The sequence below is a fragment of the Trichosurus vulpecula genome, chromosome 1, assembly GCF_011100635.1.
Source record: "Trichosurus vulpecula isolate mTriVul1 chromosome 1, mTriVul1.pri, whole genome shotgun sequence".
In the NCBI taxonomy this organism is placed as follows: Eukaryota; Metazoa; Chordata; class Mammalia; order Diprotodontia; family Phalangeridae; genus Trichosurus; species Trichosurus vulpecula.
Window position 1 is genome coordinate 461,142,026 of NC_050573.1, and position 19,939 is coordinate 461,161,964.

Consider the following 19,939-nt stretch of genomic DNA (forward strand, 5'->3'; position numbering starts at 1 on the left):
CAGCTAACCATGGTGAGTCTAAAGTGAGGTCATTGTGTCAGTTTGAAATAGCATTGAATTTAATGCTAATTGTTGAGTAGTTTATTGAGTAAGCCTACACTACCAATTTAGTATAGAAGATGTTAAATGGGCTGAAAAAAGCAACTTACTTTTATTTTGTAATGTGTTAGAGATCTAAATTCACATATTTAGACATAAGGAGTTATGATATTTTTAATTATGAGTGTTCAGTTAAACTATTTTATCTTTGAGCCAGTAATGATATTGTTATTGAATTCTTACCTCTTTCTCCATTGATTAGATGCTGATTATATTCATGAAGAGATAAATCCTACATTTTTATTTCTCAAACATAGTGAAATGGTGTCTCTTAATTCCAGGTATATGGGATGGTGATTGACCAGGAGGATTCGTGCTTAGAGATTTGATCAGAATTTCCAGCTGTTAGCTCAAATATCAGTTTTAACCTCCTCCCCACACCAATCCCTTCCTCCCTTCCAAACTACAGTAGTACTAAAGTATTTTAAAATATTTTGCTAAACTGATGAGATTTGACAGAGTTTTATTTAATATACTTGGTTTTGTTTACTAATGTGAGCAGTGGTCTTTTGTTTGTGTTATAGTCTTTTAGTAAATATGCCTGTATTGCTTTGCCTATAGTAGATACTTAATAAATGTTTGTCGAATTCAATGTAGATGAGGCCTGGGTACAACCAGTGGAAAAACTTAACTAGATTAGAGAGTCTGAAGATCTGGGTTTGGTTCTGTCAGGGGTAGGTGCCTGCTCATGAACCTCGGTGAAATAAGTCTCTTCATTAACAGTTTCCTTACCTTTAAAATAGGGACAACAAAGCTTGCCTTAAGTACCTCATGTGTTAAGGAATCAATGAATGTACTTAAAAGTGCTTAGTAAACTGTGAAATGCTTTAGAGGAGTGAAGTGTAAGGTGTCATCATTATTTATTCTGTGAAACACAAAGCAGTGTATTAGGCTTGTTCAACTTTCTTTACTGTTCTAGAAAAATTGTACTAACTAGTTGTTTTACCTTAGCAGGACCCAAACGCCAAAGGACAAAAGGTACAGCCAAAGTTGCTACGGTCATGAGTACTGTGGATGTATTGAAAAAAATTGAGGTAAGCTCCATCTACTTGTTAAGCAGCTTCAACGTGTGCTCGACTAAAGGGGGTTGGGTACTATATTTCTGAAAGAGCTTACTCAACTCCTGTTGTTCCGCACTATCCTTTGATATCACCTATTTCACAGGAGAAAACAGTTTGCAGAAACTAACAGGAAATCTCTAGATAAGCCAGTGCATTAGCTGGAAAGTGGCATAATTTGTCTCATCAGTTTCATGCATCATCAGACAATATTAGAGCTGACAGAGACCTTAGATATTTTCAGGTGTCTTCCCCATGGTTTTCTCAGCTTTCACCATCTTTTCCTTTCTCATTTGTAAACATCTCTTTCAATACTTGGTTCTCTACTGCTTTGCTTTTGTGCTCTAGAGGTTCAGTGATTTCCTACACAGGAATGATAAAAATAAAATAAAGGAATTAGGGGAAAGCAAAGAGGACTAAGTGTATGAAATTTATACGTTTAAATTTGTATGTTTAAATAGCTCTCATTTCCTTTATTGTAGATATCCTTTTTCTTTGTAGTATTTAGTTTCTACTTGCACTCTTTTTTCCTTTGTCCCTACCATGTCCATATAGCCTTTTATTTTTACATATCTTTGTTTATGTACTCAGTGTATCACTGTGAACTTCCCAGAAGTTGTGAGGATTGATGAAGGAACAACAATCAAATATGCCAAGCTTAAATTTGGTGGGATGATGGATAAGTTGCAGACATACCCTATGGTGTCAAGCTGTAGCCAGCTTATATTGACTGAAACTGGTTTGATTCTGGCCAGCTGTAGAGTTCAGCAGTAGAAAGAATATTAAAGGAGACATGTATTATGAGGAAGATTGATCTGGAACTCCAAATGTGACTTATCTTTAGGACAAAAGTGGGTCTTCATTCATTCAGGTAGAAGGACTTATACCAGCTCAAATAGGCCAAGTCATATTTGACCTGTGAAACCTGAAAATTCTATCACAGTTAAGAGTTTTAATAGAATACAATTAGAATTCAAGTGACCACATCATTACTTCAGAGGTAGAAGTAGTTCGGGTCTTTAATGTGAAATGTATGTGTATTCACAGGAAAATAACACATTCCACTCTCAAACAGCATTCAACAGATATTTGAATTTTAGTCAGTTCTAGGATCTGTACTCTACTGAAACTCAAAAAATTTGGCTCAGGGGCACTAAGTTTTCAGTCTTGATTTCCTAGGTTTTAGAAGATGAATCAGACACAATAAGTACAAGACCACAAACCCATAATTTAAAAATAAAAATATGTATTTCATTTCTTCCCTCCTCTTCCTCTGCCACTACTTTATTTGTAATCCCATGTAATGGTGGTTAAAATTCCAGCTTGATGAAAATATTGTTACTTGCTCAAAGTTAGATGAATTTAGCCCCAAGCTTAACCTGAGATGTCTAATTTTGGGGGGGAGGGGAATGTTGTCTTTTTTAAAAAAAACATTATTTCCCTCTTGTTCTGATTTTTCTTTCACAAGATGACTAATGTGGAAATATGTTTAACATGATTGCATATGTATAACCTATATCAGATTGCTTGCTGTTTTGGAGAGAAAGGGAGGGAGGGGAGAGGAGAGGGAAAGAGGAAGAAAAATTTGAAACTCAATCTTATAAAAAAATGAATGTTGAAAACAATCTTTACATGTAATTGGGAAAAATAAAATACTTACATAAAATACAATGCTTACATAAAATATTAACCAAAAAATTTAGTATTTTTTCCCAAATTACATGTAAAAACAATTTTTACCATTCATTTTAAAAATTTTGAGTTCCAAATTCTCTCTCTCCTTCCCTACCCCTGTCATTGAGAAGGCAAGCAGTTTGATATGGTTATACATGTGTAGTCATACAAAACATATTTCCATATTTGTAATGTTGTAAAAAGAAAGCACAGACCACCAAACCTCCCCTTCACCCCCTGAAAAATAAAGTTAAAAAAAAAGTATGCTTCAAACTGTATCCAGACTCTACCAGTTCTTCCTCTGGAGCTAGATAGCATTTTTCATCATAAGTCCTTCAGAATTGTCTTAGATCATTGTATTACTGAGAACAGCTAAGTGAAGTGATTCACAGCTGATCATCTGACAGCATTGCTGTTACCATGTACAATCTTATCTTGGTTCTACTTATTTCACTTTGTATTAGTTCGTATAGGTCTTTCCAGGTTTTCCTGAGAGCATTTTGCTTATCATTTCTTCCAGCACATTAGTATACAGTTTGTTCTGCCATTCTCCAATTGATGGGCATCTCCTCATTCCCCAATTGATGGTCATCCCCTCAATTTCCAATTCTTTGCCACCAGAAAAGAGCTGCTATAAACAATTTTTGTACATATAGGTCCTTTTCCTTTTTTTTTCTCTTTTCAGATACAGACCCATTGGTGGTAGGCAATGTTTCCTCTTAAAGGAAAATGAAAAAATACTATATAACTAGACTTGGAATCATAAGGAGCTGAAAATTCAAATCTTGCCTTAAACCTGTAAAACAAATGTGACTCTGGACAAATTATTTAACCTCAGGCTCAGTTCCCTATTCTGTAAAATGGGATAAAAATAGCACCTAACAGGGTTATTGTGAAGATAAAATGAGATACCATGTAAAATACTTTGCAAACTTTCAAGTGCTTTAAATGCTAGTTATTATTATTAATACTAACAATATCTTTTGTTCTGTGGCCTCATCAATAAGTGTCTTCCCTCAAGGGATGTAGTTTGAAATCCATCCATTACCTGTCCATTTTATTCAACTCTTGTCCATGCCCTGCCAAAAATCCTATGGGGAGGTTCATTCATTTTGTTGGATAGCTTTCTCCAGTGATCTTGACATTGTGTAGATATCAATAGATTGTACCATTTGCCTATCAATTATCTCTACTCTTGCTCCAGGACTGTCCTATCCTTTCTTTCCCCCAGTTATACATCTCTGATAATATGTTTTATAGGATTTCTGCAGAATTTTTATTTGCAATGTGTTAAAGCATCCTAATGCACTTATTGACATTTCATTTGTCATTTAAAGTATGTAGATGTTGACAGGTTCTGATTTACAGATTGAAAAGCTAGAGGCAGAGAGAATGAGAAATTTATCTAAGATCACATAGGAAGTCCCTGTCAGATTCAGTTGAGGGCCCTTAAAAAATCTTTTCCTTTGTCTTTTAGCTTGGTATCATTGAATCTTTCCTTGTAGGGTGAATATTTGAAAAAAGATAGATCTTGATTTGTGCTCTGGTATTCAAGGCTGTTCAAATATGTTCCCTTTCTCTGTTTCCTGCAACCAGAGAGAGATCCAAAAGAGCAATTCAGTAATCCCCATAGAGAGATGTAATTGAACAGAGATATTATTCTATGGTATGGAAGATCTTTTAGTAAAATTTTAATTAGAATTCTGTTTATTGTGAAGAATGATTCTTTTTTTAGTGGAGCCTGTCTTATGCCTTAATTATATTGCCAGTTGCAAAAGTGTTATTGAGCCATTTTCCTGGAAATCTGTAAAACAATAATAATAATAATATTAATACTAATTTCAAAGTGCATTGTATGTATTACTTGATTTGATGTTTTACCACATTTGCAGAAATTCAAATTCATTATTTACTCATTGCCTTCAGGTTTAAGGGCTGTGATGAAGAACAATAATTATAATAGTTTATATTTGCATGCCTCTGCACACATTATCTCATTTGCTCTTCACAATGACCATGAATAATCCTTGGGACAGAGATAATACAACTATTTAAAAGTGTCCTAGCGAACCCAGGTCTTTCAACTCCAAACCTAGCATTCTTTCTACTACTCCATTGCTGGTCACCTTGGTTTGAACAAATGATTGACACTGACCATAGAAATAAAAATGAGGCTCCCCCTTCCCCAGTTACTAAATTGGAGATGTGTCTATATGTCAAAAAGTAAACTTCTGCAAATACAAGCTGCCATAATGATTTAAGTGAGATGTAGAAATATGGCCAGAGTGAAAGTTTAGGCATTGACTTCCCCTTTTTTCCGTTTTTCACAAACGTCACTGAAAATAACTGAGATTGACTTGAGTTCCATCTCTCCTTTCCCTTATTAACCCCATTAATGAAATTAACCTTAGTAATGAAAGCCAAGGAACAGTAACCAGGTAAGCAGGGAGAAAAAGAATAGCAACACGCTGGATCTTCACACTGAATAAGCTTAGTTGAAAATGATTAATGATGCATTAAAACTTGCGCTTTAAGAAATCTCACCTTTATAATATCAGCAGTTCTTTTATAAATGTGTGAAAATTCACTCCCGGAGTTTAGAAGGAATAAAATTCAGTATTTTTAATGAGCATATAATTTTTCTGTCTTTACCCTTTTGTTATGTTCCCATGAATTCTCATCTGACCTCAGACACTTACTAGTTGTATGACTCTGGGCAATTCACTTGCCCTTTGTCTACCCTAATTTCTTCATTTGTAAAATGGGAATAGGGTTGTTGTGAGGATAAAATAAATTGTTTGTAAAGCACTGTGTATATCTGCTTGTTATTGTCTTGAAAGATCTATCCTGTCAACCGTCACCTAAAATAAAGCATTGCCTCAAGTCTCAATATTGTAATTAATACATTTAAAGAAACTGACGTGATGGTAGGAACCAAATCTTTGACCCACAAGTTACAATACCATTTCTTTTGAAGAATACTGAGGAGCTGTTACTTACAATTGTGTTGTCTTATAAATGAGATTGGAGTGGTTGTGGCCAAGCTGTTACCATAGATTGATTAATGAATCTGATTTGTACCAGGACTTGGAAAAGAAAGGTGACGAAGAAAAATCAGATGAGGAAACTGATGAGAAAGAAGGAGGCAAAGGGAAAAGGAAAGATGATGATGACGATGAAGAGGATGAAGCGGCTGATGAACAAGAAGAGTATGATGAAGAAGAGCAGGAAGAGGTACTGTTTTTAAATTATGACATAATGTATAATAATATACCCCTTTATGAATAATAATAAGATTGGAGGTAGTAATAATAATGAATGGGCATATTTTTAAAAGCAATTGGTTAACAGGAACCTGGTTATTACCAGTGACATAAAGAACATTGAAATCAATTGGACCATTATGACATGGAAATCATAGGCTTTAGTGAATAAAAGTTCAGGAAGAAGTGCTTGATTGGTAGGCAGCTTTATAATAGCAGATTGGCAGCTCTCACTCTTCTTGTTTAAGGGAATAATTTTTTTTTTCAGATACGGTCATGTGAGTTTCTTAAATCAGGAATTTAGGAATAAATTAAGAGGAGGTAGCCCATAAATTTGATTGGTTGACATAGGCCCGATAGACTCAGACTCTGCCTAGGAGGTCTCTTGTGCCTGGTAATGTGAAAGTCTTATTATTACTCAGTTTGGGGGATAGATTTATGGGGAGCATTCGTGCCTTTGTCCCCAATTTCAGTGAGTGCTTTAAAGTCTCTAAGAGATATACTAGGATCCTTTGCCCCTTCCTTTCATCATAGGATCAAGTTCCCAACAGAAGCACAGTACTATAGAAATGGAGCTTTGTGACCATTTAACAGGAATTCCTGTAACCACTAAGGGGTCCTTTATATTTTCAGTAAAACAAAGACTTTCACATATTTAAATGACAATAAAATGAAATATGTTTTTCATGAAAGGTGTGCTACAGTTTCATTCATTACCATATATTCATGAATACCGAAGGGGTGTGCTGGTAAACAACCAGCTTGGGGTGGGGGTGGGAGGGCAGGAATTATGCACAACACACTTTTAATTTTAAGCTACAGTGTTAACATTTTCTTCATCACTTCCTTAAATCTAGACAGTCAATAAAACAGTAAATCAAGCTTTGATTTGTAGCATTTGCCAGTATCAGAAATGTAAATGCTTACTCTAAAAATGTAACAGTTGTCTATCTTGAGCTCATATAAGCTGGCTCCAGCATGCCCCCATTTTACAGTTGTCTATTTTTTAGTATTCTAATTTTGGGCAAGCACTGGTTTATACTTGGCCTACTAATAATGCTTTAATAGTCCAGCTAGATTGAGTGACAATTTGGACTGATTAAACACAGGTTCTGGCCAGCCTTTAGAGTTATAGACCCTCTGGATGTTTTTTAAATTTTCCAACTTGTAGAAATTTTATGAATTTCAAATTTGGCAAGTACTTAGTTCCAAGTCTGTCGTCTCTACAGTTGCTTCCATCTTCAGGATGACTATAGACTCTATTGACTATGGACAACCAAGATTAGAGCTGCTTAGCTCAGGGAGGGGTTACCCCAGGGTTTGGGTTGGGGTCAGTCATAGCAGTCTTGATGTTCCCTATTTCCTGCTGCTTATGACTACTAAGTCTTTCTTCAGAACACTTTTTAACTGGTAAACTGGTAGGTTCCTAAAAGGCTAGCTTTTACTGGACAGATATTCTTTCAGTCCTGCCTCAAACCAGTGAGATTTACTTAAGAAATCCTGTCGGTTTCTGGACACGGCTAGTTTTTGGAATTCTGCATTTTTGGAGTTGTTCTCTCATTGAGTCATGGCTCAGCCAGCGCCAAAAGGCAAATTAGGAGCTCCCCTGTTGAGCACAGTAACAGCAGGATTCCAGGCTTTACCACTGGAGTGAATTATGTATCAGTCCTTAGTGGGATACTGAACTGTATCAATCAGTGTGCATACATAGTTGTATTTCACATTTTTTTCCTACATCCTCCAGTATAATAGGGGGCCAAAGTGCATGTTAGGTAAGGAGGAAGGATGGGAGGAGAAGAAATGCTTACAAAGACTTGATGAATTTGAAGTAGTTAAAGTTTCTGTTAACATTCCCTATTTTGTGACATCTCCTCAATGCATGAGAACAAAAGGGGTGTTTTATTTTGAAGGATAAATGAAGCTAATTAATCAAATGAATAATTTGTAGAAACATTGGCGTTCCTCAGAAAAACTCATATCCTTGGGGAGAAAGAGAAGTAGGAAGGTGTTTTTTTTTTCTTTTGACTGAAACCAGCTGAGAATAAATGGCTTAAGCAAAAGCCAGGGCTTTTGTCTACTCAAAATTAGATAACTTGATGTAGGGCTACTCGAAAGGTAGGGAAAATAAAAGGGAAGGCGAAGAAAAAGATGAGCAAAAGAATAGTTCACCTTTTCTTCATCTTTTTAAGTGTATAAATTAGATTGGTAGGCAAGGTTAGCATAGATAAACGAAATCCATAGAGAATTCTAAATTCCCAGTTTAGTCTGTTTCAGATTATTTTCTCACTATTATATAAGAAGAATTAGCCATCTCCTTCTGCACATAGATTGACAGGAGCCCGAACTCATGAACAAAAAATGTCCACTATTCATTCTCCTCATCTTGTCACTTCTGCACCTAGGTGAGAGACCCAGAACTAGTTTCCTCAACCCCAAATACTCTTGTTTACCTTTCTAATTTTGGAGGTTTCAGCTTCTCTTCTCAGAAGCCAGAAAGGATCCAAAATGACTAGGAAATCTAAGTCCTGGCAATGGAAGTCATATTTCCAAATTTCTTCATGTGGGAACTGTATCGCTCAGGAACTAGGCTGTTATCTCAGAGAATTTATTTTAAGGGCTAGTCTGTATTTTTTCAGCTACTCATTTTCTGCCACAGGCCTTAGTACTAGAAATTTTTGCGAACAGATTTAGTGAATTAATTCTTTAAGGCTGCTAAGCTCAGGGACATCTCTTAAGCCTGTTGTATGAATAATATTCTCTTTCATCCCTGAAAACTTGGAAGTACCCAGGCCTAACTGAACCCAAAAGAAATTGACCAGTGGACTTATACTGTAGTCTGCTTGTACTTAGTCCTGTGTTTCTTCACCTGGTTAGGTAATCTAGTGAGCTGTTCTTGTTATCAACTGCACCCCTATGCTTCTAATGCAAAAAAGAGCCTCTTATGATAGACTAACTGGACTACTGGTTTTTAATGCACATTTCCAATGTCTAAGGGCACTTTTGCCACTTGCCACTAGGAGTTAGTTACTCTAAGGTTGTTTAATTGTTTGAGTAGAAGAGTTCTTCATGAGAAATGCTAGGCTGGATGAGTCAAAAGCTGAAATTAAAATTGTCCAGAGAAATATCCACAGTCTGAGATATGCAAATGATAGCGCTCTGTTGGCAGAAAGTGAAGAGGAATTAAGCCTATTAATAAGGGTGAAAGAGGACTGTGTAAAAGCTGGTTTGAAGCTTAACATCAGAAAAACTAAAGTCTTGGCCATTGGTCCCATCACTTCCTGGCAAATAGAAGGAGAAGAAGTGGAAGCAGTGTCAAATTTTATATTCTTGGGTTCAAAGATCACTGCAGGCAGCTACTACAGCCATGAAATTAAAAGACACTTGCTCCTTGGAAGGAAAGCTATGGAAAATCTGAACAGCATACTAAAATGCAGAGACTTTACCTTGCTGATAAAGGTCTGTATAGTCAAAGCTATGGTTTTTCCAGTAGCAGTGTATGGCAGTGAGAGTTGGATTGTAAGGAAAGCTGTGGCTGCAGAATCAACACTTTCAAATTGAGGTGCTGGAGAAGACTTTTGAGAGTCTTTTGCTTGGACAGCAAAGATGTCAAATCAGTCAATACTTAAAAGAAATTAATTCAGACTACTCAATGGAAGGTCAAATACTAAAACTGAATCTTAAATATTTTGGCCATATAATGAGAAGAAAAGACTCATTGGAAAAGACCCTGATATTGGGAAAGATTGAAGGCAAAAGGAAAAGGGGACATCAGAGGATGAGGTGGATAGATAGTATCAAGGAGACAACAAACTTAAAGTTGGATAAACTTCAAGAGACAGTGGAGGATAGAAGGGCCTTGCTTTCTGTGGCCCATGAGGTCTTGAAGAGCTAGATACAACAGCAACAACATGCAATGATTCACCTTAGAATGAAGCTTTAAAATGTCCTTTAATTAATAATATTTGTGTTGACAAAATCAGGTGTCTTACAACTGGAAAGGACTCTAAAAGATATTTAGACAAAAATCAGGTGTCCCCCCACCCCCCACACTTCCTTTTATAGATGAGGCCCAGAGAGGTTGACTCTTGTCTAGCAAGCAATGGGAATTGGTGGTCTTTATTTGGAAGAGAAGGAAAAAATGTGAGCGGAGTCAATGAAGCCTTTTTTTAAGAAAACAAAAAAATTGTGAGGTCTGTCCATAGCCCCCTTTTCTTTGGTTTTAGGGCTAATATGATTTCCGATTTGGTAATTTGGTATTTTTTTTTCCACTTAAGTAGAGGAACAGATTAAGAGAGTAAATTAACCTTCTAATTATGTGTTTTCCCCCTAGATAACTAATAATTTATTAATTAGGCTAGCTGATAATCAATAAATTGATGGCCAGTGGTCTCCCTCGGTAACCAAAGGCTTCTAATTTTGTTTTAATGTTGCTGTTTTCTCATTATTTAGGAAAATGATTACATCAATTCTTACTTTGACAATGGAGATGATTTTGGTGCAGAAAGTGATGACAACATGGACGAAGCAACATATTAGTGATAATCGTTTAGATTATTTTTGTTTATTACATGGCCTCTGAATACTTAAGCAAACTTATTACCTCCTTTGTTTCTGATGAGAAATGAGTAAGTATTGTATTCTTGTTCACTATCCTGTGAGCATTTATTACTTAAAAATTCCAAAGTCACTTTGAGTTTACAGATTTGTTAACAGTTTACATGTTTGTTTGCAGGGTTTTCCTGTAAATGCCTTTGCCTCAACCATGTTCAAATGAATTTTACAATTACTATTTTGATTTGAATGTGCCTAAAGCCTACAAATTAATACTTGAACCAAGCTGCTCTTGTTTTTAACTGCTGATCTTTTGAAGAATTTATTGGTCTTCATAATATATTTCTTTATCCTGGAAACTGATCTTACATTGCACATGGAGCACTTTAAAAACAAAGAAACTTGAAAGTAGTTGGTATTTTTGACCCTTCTGCATTTAGACTGATGACTTTGTACCCTTCTGGACATCTTCCGAGTTAGTTTTAAAGTTAGGGTGAATTTTGTACAAGAAGCTAGTGAAAGTCTGAATTTTTAAAGTTCTCAACCTCAGTCAGTAGAAGGTGGCTTTCAGATGAAATGAAAGAACCCTGAATGACATAAAGATACCAGGGAACTGCTTTCTGCATGATATTGTAGGAGATGTTTGAGGTTAATAGTCATTTTTAAATTTTCATCCATGAACAGTTGGATTTGGGGAAAAAATAAGGTTATTTTAAGAAAGAATATTCAGTATTATAATATGTAGAAATATGAGAGGGTAATTCCATAAACTTTGTTCATATATAATAATACACCCTAGTGTGGATGGGTAAAGCCCCATGCAGGTGTTTATTTTTTGAGGTAGAGTAAGGTCTCTTGAATACTGTATAGAACATAGAAGTTGTAGAATTAATTCTATTTGTTTACATAATGATATTGAATAAAGCTCAGGATATCTTGAAAATAAAACTTACCTTTTTTTAGTAGAACAGCAAAAGCTACCCATTTTGCCTTTTTTTAAACCAAGTTTTAAGGAAACTTCTTTGAAACCTCCAGAATCTGAAGTTATTGTTCTCTGAGGACACTAATATCCTTTTTGGTTTTCACACCTTCAGAATAATCTGTGAAAAGTATTATTGGACAGATGAAAGAAGGGATTTTAAAGAGTCTGTTCCTCTGACCAGATTCAGTAACACATCAAGTCTTTTTAAAAGCCTGTTGTAGAAATCTTTTCCACTCACAAATATAAGTATTCTCGGGAATACTAATGTGTGAATCCAACAAACAGCTTTTGAAAATCGAGGCCTTCATTCACAAAGACTATGATCTTTCTCTTTAAAAATAAAAACCAAAACCAAAACCCTGCATTTTCTTCCCTCCTTCCACTCCTATCTACCACTCCCCATCTCTGTCGTTATTACCCAACAACACTGACTAGTCTAGGAGCTGAAGACCCAGGTTTCATTTCTACCTGAACTATATTTGACCTATTTAGAGATACTGGGTAGTTCAGTTAAAAAATTTTTTGCCTTAGTAAAATAGGAAAAAAATTCCTAGGAATCTATCAGTCAATCACCAAACATTTATTAAGTGCCTGCTTTGTACCAGGTGCTGATCCCACTAAGACAAAAATGAGCCGGTCCCTGCCCTCAGAAAGCTCACATTCTATATGAAAGGTTCCACTCAGATTGTAGGATCATAGAACTAGAGCTGGAAAGGAATTTGAAGGCCACACATCTAGTTTAGTTCCCTCATTTTACAGATGAGGAAACTCAGTCCCAGGGAACTGAGTGACTTTGCCCAGGGTCCCTGTGAGCCGGAAGCAAAGCAGATGGGATTTGAATTGACATCCTTTGACCCTAGAACTCTCATTCCATTGCACCAAGTATCTTTTAGAGACCTTTTTTTTTTTTAAATTGCAGTTTTATAACTTCTACTGATAAAAGTAGAATTCTTTAGGAAATAAATTGTTTAATTTTCTGTCTTTTAAAGGTCAAATGATGTCTTTGAAAAAAACTTATACTTTCCTCCTCACAAATAAAATGTGTTTTGATTCCAAGATCTGCCTGCATTTTTCTGAGGACTTAGAAATCACATCCTCAGGAAATAGAATGCTAGTTACCCCTGGGTAATACCTTTTGATGTGGAAATGATGGCCATTGTTAATAAGTAAATGTGGTGATTACCAGCTAATCCCTTCAAGTTTAAAGGATTTTATAGAAATGGACAATAATTACTTCAAATTCAAATCACCCCATTTTTCCCGTGTAGAAAGTCTTTCTGCAAGCTGTGACTCACTGCATTTGAAATTGGACGGTTCCTATAAAGCCAATAAACCTTGTTTTTAAGGCCCGAGTTAAAACTGTGTGAAGATTGAAGAAACGGGGGATGTTTAACTTGGAGAAGTCTTAAGTGAGGGCTGTCACTCTCAAGAGAGGTTAGACTTGTTCTTGGCCCCAGATGGCAGTATGAGGAGTAGTAAGTAGTTAGAAAATCTTCCTAATGATTTACATTGTCCAAAAATGAAATAGGCTGTCTCCAAAGAAAAGACTGTCCCAACTAGAGGTACTCTAGAAGAGACTGGATGACCACTTTCTGGGTCTTTTGTAAAGGGGAGATTCGTTCAGGTCTGGATTGAGCTAGAAAATGATTTCTGAGCTCTCTTCCAACTCTGAGATTCTGTGATTTCTAATAGAAAGGGATAGAGGTTTAATTTGTGATTTTATTAGTATAAGGAACTCCTGGGTAAAGAAATTCCTGGTTTTAATTGCTTTGAGTAGTGAGAGATTTAAGTGATTTGTTGAGGTCACGTTGACATTATGTGTCTTACTCTACACGTAAATGCCTATTCAGGGCGTTTTTCAGTTGTTTCCAACTCTTCATGTCCCCATTTGGGGTTTTCATGGCAAAGATAGTGGAGTGGTTTGCCATTTCCTTCTCTGATTCATCTTACAGACAAGGAAACTGAGGCTAACAGGGTTAAGTGACTTGCCCAGTGTCACACAACTTGAGAGTGTCTGAAGCTAGATTTGAACTCAGGCCTAGCACTCTAGCCACTTTGCCACCTAGTTGCCATGTAATGAATAGAAAATACAATTAAATATTGTTCCTGGATGGATAAGATATGTAGTCCAACAAATATTTCTTTTTTGTTGTTGTTGCTCCAAGATTCTCGGTAGTAAAATACAGTTTAATGCCTAGAAAACTGTTATGTATGCAGTTTAAAAAAATTAGTTGCTATACTGAAGCCCTACAGGTACTTACTGACTTGGCACAAGTAAGCCTTTGAGTTGGATATCACTTTCCTAGCCCTCTTTCTTTCTGCCTCAACCCTGTAGGTAATCACTAACTTTATGGGCAAGGAATCACCTAGGAGTGACCTCAATATATTACTCTTCTGCCTTTCCCTATTGAAAAAAATTTTTTTTTTAATTTGGACCAGTAAATTCACTTGTATAGGAAGCTCTCTATGAGGAAACCCTCCATAATATGCAGATCAGCAGCCATTTTGCAATTGGCAGTATGTATTAAGAGATGGGAAATGAAGGTTGGTCTTCCTGATTCTTGAGATTGGGTCTACCAACTGTTCTGTGCTGCCACTTTTTTTTTTTTTAAACATTTTATTTTTTTAACATTTAATAGTATTTTATTTTCTTTCCCTGATTACATGTCAAGACAATTTTTTTAGCATTCATTTTTTTTTTTTTTTGCAGGGGGGAAGGCTGGGCAATTGGGGTTAAGTGACTTGCCCAAGGTCACACAGCTAAATGTCAAGTGTCTGAGGCCAGATTTGAACTCAGGTCCTCCTGACTCCAGGGCCGGTGCTCTATTCACTGCACCACCTGGCTGCCCCAATGCCACTTTTCTTAACTCCTCATGTAGGCTACTAACATAAGAAAAGGAGGCAGCAAAGCATTTTCAGCTCTATGGGTGTTTTGTTATTGTTGCTCTTGGTTTTCTACTTCAAGTAAAATATTTAAGAGAATGTGAAGTCAGTTCTAATGGAAAGACTATAAGTTGGTTTAAAGATAGTCTACATTTGGAAAAAAAAAACTTTAAAAGGCTATATATCTTTAAATTTTGCTACGCAAGAAATTGATAATAAAACTTTAATTTACTCTTGCTGTAAATGCTCATTTTTACTAATTAAGGAAATTCTTGAAATTTTTTTTGTCAAAAAATTAAATTTTCTTAGGAGCAAAATGACTGAATATTCACACTGAAATGGTTAATGTATTTTTGGAAGGAAAAAAATAATATAATCAGTGTAATAGAGTGGTTCGTATGGATTTAGATCTTTACAGAGCAGAGCCAGTATTTATTAATAATAGCTCCCATTTTTATAGTGATTTAAGATTTACAAGTCACTTTAATTATATCTCATTTGATGGTCCTCACAATAACCCTGAGGGGTAGGTGCTATTATCTATCTCCCTTTTACATATGAGGAAACCAAGTCTCAGAAAAGTTAAGTGATAGTATCTGAAGAGGGATTTGAACCCAAACTTTCTAGTTCTCTAGCTCCTTCTCTCTAATACCTTATTGCTATGGTATTTTAAGGCTTTGAACAGGACCTTCATATACAGTGACTCACTTGATCCTTAGGATATATGTGTGAGTTTGGCAGGGCAAGGATTATTCTCATTTTGCAGAATTGAAAGCTAAAACTCAGAGAAGTTAAATAATCATCCCAAGGCCACATGGCTAATAACTGGTGGAACAGCCAGTCTTCCGACTCTCATCCTGTGTACTTTCTTGTGTTTTGTTGTGTGTTTTTTAATTTTCCAGTCCTCTCTTCAAAACCTGTTTTGAGTAGGACTTTTGCCATTGTAATAATACATTAATATACATTGTAAAGAGATGCAAAAATTGAACTTTAAAAAGGATGAGTTAAAGATGAAATAAACTGTTTAAAAATAATTTGTAAAAATGTTTTTTAAAGTCAAATCAAGTCAACAAGCATTTATTCAGTACCTATGATATGCTGGGAATACAAAGAAAGGCAAAAAACAGCCCCTGTTCTCTAGGAGCTGAAGATCTAATGGGGGAGACAACATGCAAACAACTATGTATAAACAAACTATCCAAGATAAATTGGAGATAAGCTGAGAGGGAAGGCAATAGGAATAAGGGTGATAGCAAAGGCTTGCAGAGGGTGGAATTTTATCTGAGACTTGAAGTGGGGAGGCAGAGGTGAGGAAGGAGAGAATTTCAGGCATGGGGGATAGCAGAAAATGCATGGAGTCAGGAGGTGGTGCATCATTGTCAAGGAGGCCAGTGTCACTGACTGTAAAGTTCAGTGGGCTGAGTAAGGTGTAGGAAGACTGGAAAGGTAGGAAGGTGGCAGATTATGAAGGGCTTTTAAAAGCCAGAGAATAGCAAAGGTACAAAAATGATTCATATAATTCTTGGTGAAAACAATAGGATTTATTTTTGAAAATCTTAAGTTATTTTTTTCAGGATCTAACTATTAGTGGCTTCATAGCTGCAGAAGATACCTCACACGGAAGTATAAGATCCAAATGAAAAGAGTCCACTTATTAAGTCTTGATGTTCATTTTTCAGTACCATCCATCAATTATTCAAAGAATTTTATTGACATCTAACTAGTCAATTTCTGACTTCCCTTTGGAGGGCTTGGGCAGGGGTCATGGGGGGAAAGATTGGTTTTAGGAGTCAGGTCTCATGGCCAGAGGATGACAGAGAAGGGAGCAGTTGAAAGTAAATGAGGACAAGATGCCAGAATATGTCCTAGCTTCTTAGTGGCCATTCTGATTGAAAGTTTGGGATAGAGTGGATTTAGGATCAGAATTTTACATTTGAGAGAGTTATGTGATTGATTGATTGGCAGCCACCATGGCCGTCTTTTGTATCCAGCTAGCTGCTGCAACTTGCCTCAAGCCAGAAGACAAGAGCCCTATCTTGTATTTTTAGGGGCAAGGAGAAAAGGAGGAGGGGGGAGTAAGCAAGGAGTTTGTACTGCTGTTGCTGTAGGAATGGGGAAGGGGGAAAACCAAGAGTGTGCAGGTGGGGGACAGGTATGCAGTGGCTACCTGTCTTGGGAACACAGTCTGCAGACACAGGTAGCAACTGCAATGCTGAACAACTATGTTGTCCTCCTTAAAGCTATTATTTTCTTTCTTCACACCGGTAGATTGTCATAAACACACCACTTTGAAGACCACTGATGTAGGAGATACTTTGGTGAAGGACATGTCTGGGTAGCAGTATATATATAAAATATTGAAAGGAAGATTTGATAATTCCTTTTAAGTATATTAATGAATGTATATCGTGTTGTATATGATCGTCTCTTAAAATATGAAAAATATCCTTCAAGATAAAATATATAATAAGAATACGAAGATGACACATTTATATTACTATAATTTTTATAATTGTGTATTTTATAATTTTACATATTATTATATATTTATAACATTACTATTAATTTTTTATTGTAAATATTAAATAAGAAAATTACCAAAGCTAATTCTGGTCTTTAGAATCAATTATCAATCACACCAATACTCATTGGAAAAGAAGAAGGAAAAAAACTGTTAGAGAGATAGATGTTCTTGCCAGGGAGAAGTAAAGAAATCTAATGTGCTTTGAATGATTGCTATCCAAAAATTTCAAATAAAATTTTTAATTCTTTTTATAGGTGTGTTATTGGGTTGTTGTTTTAAGCTTTTCCTCCCTTTTCTCTGTACCATGCCCCTGCGCTTGCATTTTCACTGGGGTCAGTATCCATCAGTGTTGAGGTCTATAGTGGAAAGGAACTGGAGAACAAATAAGACTGGAAAGAAAATAAAGATATTAAGAACACAAGGAAAAGGACTGGCTATACAAAGAACAGGATCAGGATCTAATTGACTAGAACAGGGCTTTTAAACTTTTTGAGGGGGTTGCGAACCCTTCTGGGAGTCTGATGAAATCTGTGGGCCCCCTTTCAAAATGTTTTTAAGTGTATGAAACAAAATTCAGAGGAATTACAAAGGAAACAAATTATGATGAAATATAGTTATCAAAATGTGCAGAAAAAAAAGTTCACAGATCTGATCTGGAACCCAGGTTAAGAGTCATTGTTATATAGACTGACTTAGATTCCTGGCAAAATTATATAATTTTGATGAAAAGGGTGATTAATTCTAGAAAAGGAATTGGTGATCACAGAGAACCCAGGCTTCAAGAACAACTTATTCCAGATTAATTCCATACCTTCTTTGATAATTATCAGGCCGGTAAACCAGGGGAATGCTGTGGATGACATAGTTTTCTTAGATTTTAGCAAAGTATTTGACAGTCTCTCATCCTCTGTGGGTCTAGTCGTGTCAAGTTGGGTAGGTTTGCAGCTAGCTAAATAACTCAAATAATTAGTAATATTGTGGGATTCTAGATCAGAAAATCATGGAGCTAGGAATAGAACATACTAGTACTACCTCTTGTTTTGTAGATAATCAAATTAAAGCCCAGAGGGGTTGTGATTTAACCAACAAGAAGTAGTAAATGGCAGAGGAGATATTTGAACCCAGGACCACCTAACTATAGAATCAATGCCCTCAAATCCTTTACAACCAGTTTAATTTTTTTTCTGGCCATTTGTGCCCTCATTGTTAAATAAGGCAATCACTGTTTCACCAGCATACGGTACTTGTTTATATACTTATTTATATGAGAGAATAAAGACTATGTTAGTGAGCAAACATTTATTAGGCAGCTACTTTGTACCAGGCGCTGAACTAAGTGTTGGGGATGTAAAGAAAGCCAAAAAGACAGTCCCTGCCCTGAAAAGCTCACATTCTACAGGGTGTTCCTAAAGTCTGGACACATAGGAAATGTGGAGTTATTGATTCGAGTTCACGTGAATCTTGCAAAGTGCATCAACCTTTGCATCACAAATGATGGAAATCATATCGAAGATGTTATTTGTTAATATTCCAATTAAATAAAATGTGGTTGAAAATTTCATTCCTTTCTTGAAAATATGCCTTTTTGCCTATGTGTCCAGACTTCAGGAACACCCTGTCATGGGGGAAGACCACACATAAAAAGAAGCCGAAAAGGTGGTAGGGAGGGGGAAGAGATGGGGCATGATGAAGTCCTACAACTAGCTGGGAAATGAAGAGACGGCCACCCTGTATGGGCACTCTGTAAATGGAGGATCTGAGAGGAGCTCTCCCACGTCCATCCTCCATCCTCTCCCAGGAGCAGGGAGTAAAATTAAATGTTACAGTTCACTGAATTTGGAGTAGCGAAACTGATTCTAAAATCTATGAACCTGTTAGTCAAGTCAGCAAGCATCTAAGCACCTTCTATGTAGCAGGTACTCTGCTAGTCATTGGGCATACAAAGACAAACATGGAATGTCCTGCCTTCAAGAGCTTACGTAATGCAGTGGTAAGTATGACTCTAATTTCTGGTACTAGAATTATTACTCAAACTCGAAAACGTTGACTCACCTTTAAAAGTTATGTAAAATAAGTCATGACTGTTGGCATTAATCAAAATTCATGGCTTTATTCTAAAGTAATTTTAAATCAGATAGTGTCATTTATGTATGACTAATGCAAATCTTGAATGTAATGATATCTAAAAATCTCAAGACTTCTCAAAATTTTTCAGATGGGGAAATGGAGGCAGTTCATGTTAATGGTAAGATAGCCTCATGCTATAAAGCTTTTGAGTTTTAAATAAATAATCAACGACTTTCAAATAAAAATGAACATGTAGTATTTCGTTAGGAATTTTTAAACTTGCATTATTGGAAATATATTTTTAAAAGGTTTTATAAAAATATGAATTTATTGAAGACAGGACCCACATTCTAGACTACACTATAACACATAGTGCCCACAAAAATAATGTTAATTTACAAGAAAGGTTGACACTGATTTTTCTTTTGTCAAATTATTTTTGAAATAACATTATTTTTAAAGTTATTCTTTATTAAGATACTTGTGCTTTTCTGATTGGCCAAAGAAGAAATTTTCTGAGATTGAATTGGCTCTTCAAACAGTAACAGAATTGTCTTTGTGACAACTTTGTTTTGTTTTATTTTTCTGTATATGGGAAGCAACTATCAAGTTTGGGGTACCATACTGGGAATATATCATTTTTGATTCAACAAGATAGAGCAGTGATTTTCGGACACTCAAGTTATATCAAAGGATATCACTAAAATTCTCAAAAATGTTTTAATCTACCTACTCCCTCCAACTCCAGAAGCACTGTTTACAAATAAATATGCCCCAAACAACATATTTAGCAGGAAGGAAGATGTCATAAAATCAAATTTGAAAAGAGTTATAGCAA

At 35.9% G+C, this 19,939-nt stretch overlaps 1 protein-coding gene across 1 annotated transcript in view; it reads left to right on the forward strand.

The window, feature by feature from the left end:
- POLR3G (RNA polymerase III subunit G) overlaps positions 1 to 10,630 on the forward strand; it is a 72,297-nt gene extending 61,667 nt beyond the window's left edge. The window contains 3 exon segments of the mRNA XM_036741752.1: positions 1,051 to 1,133; positions 5,916 to 6,065; positions 10,544 to 10,630. Of these exon segments, the coding sequence (XP_036597647.1) occupies positions 1,051 to 1,133; positions 5,916 to 6,065; positions 10,544 to 10,630 (320 nt within the window).
- The last annotated feature ends 9,309 nt before the right edge of the window (positions 10,631 to 19,939 follow it).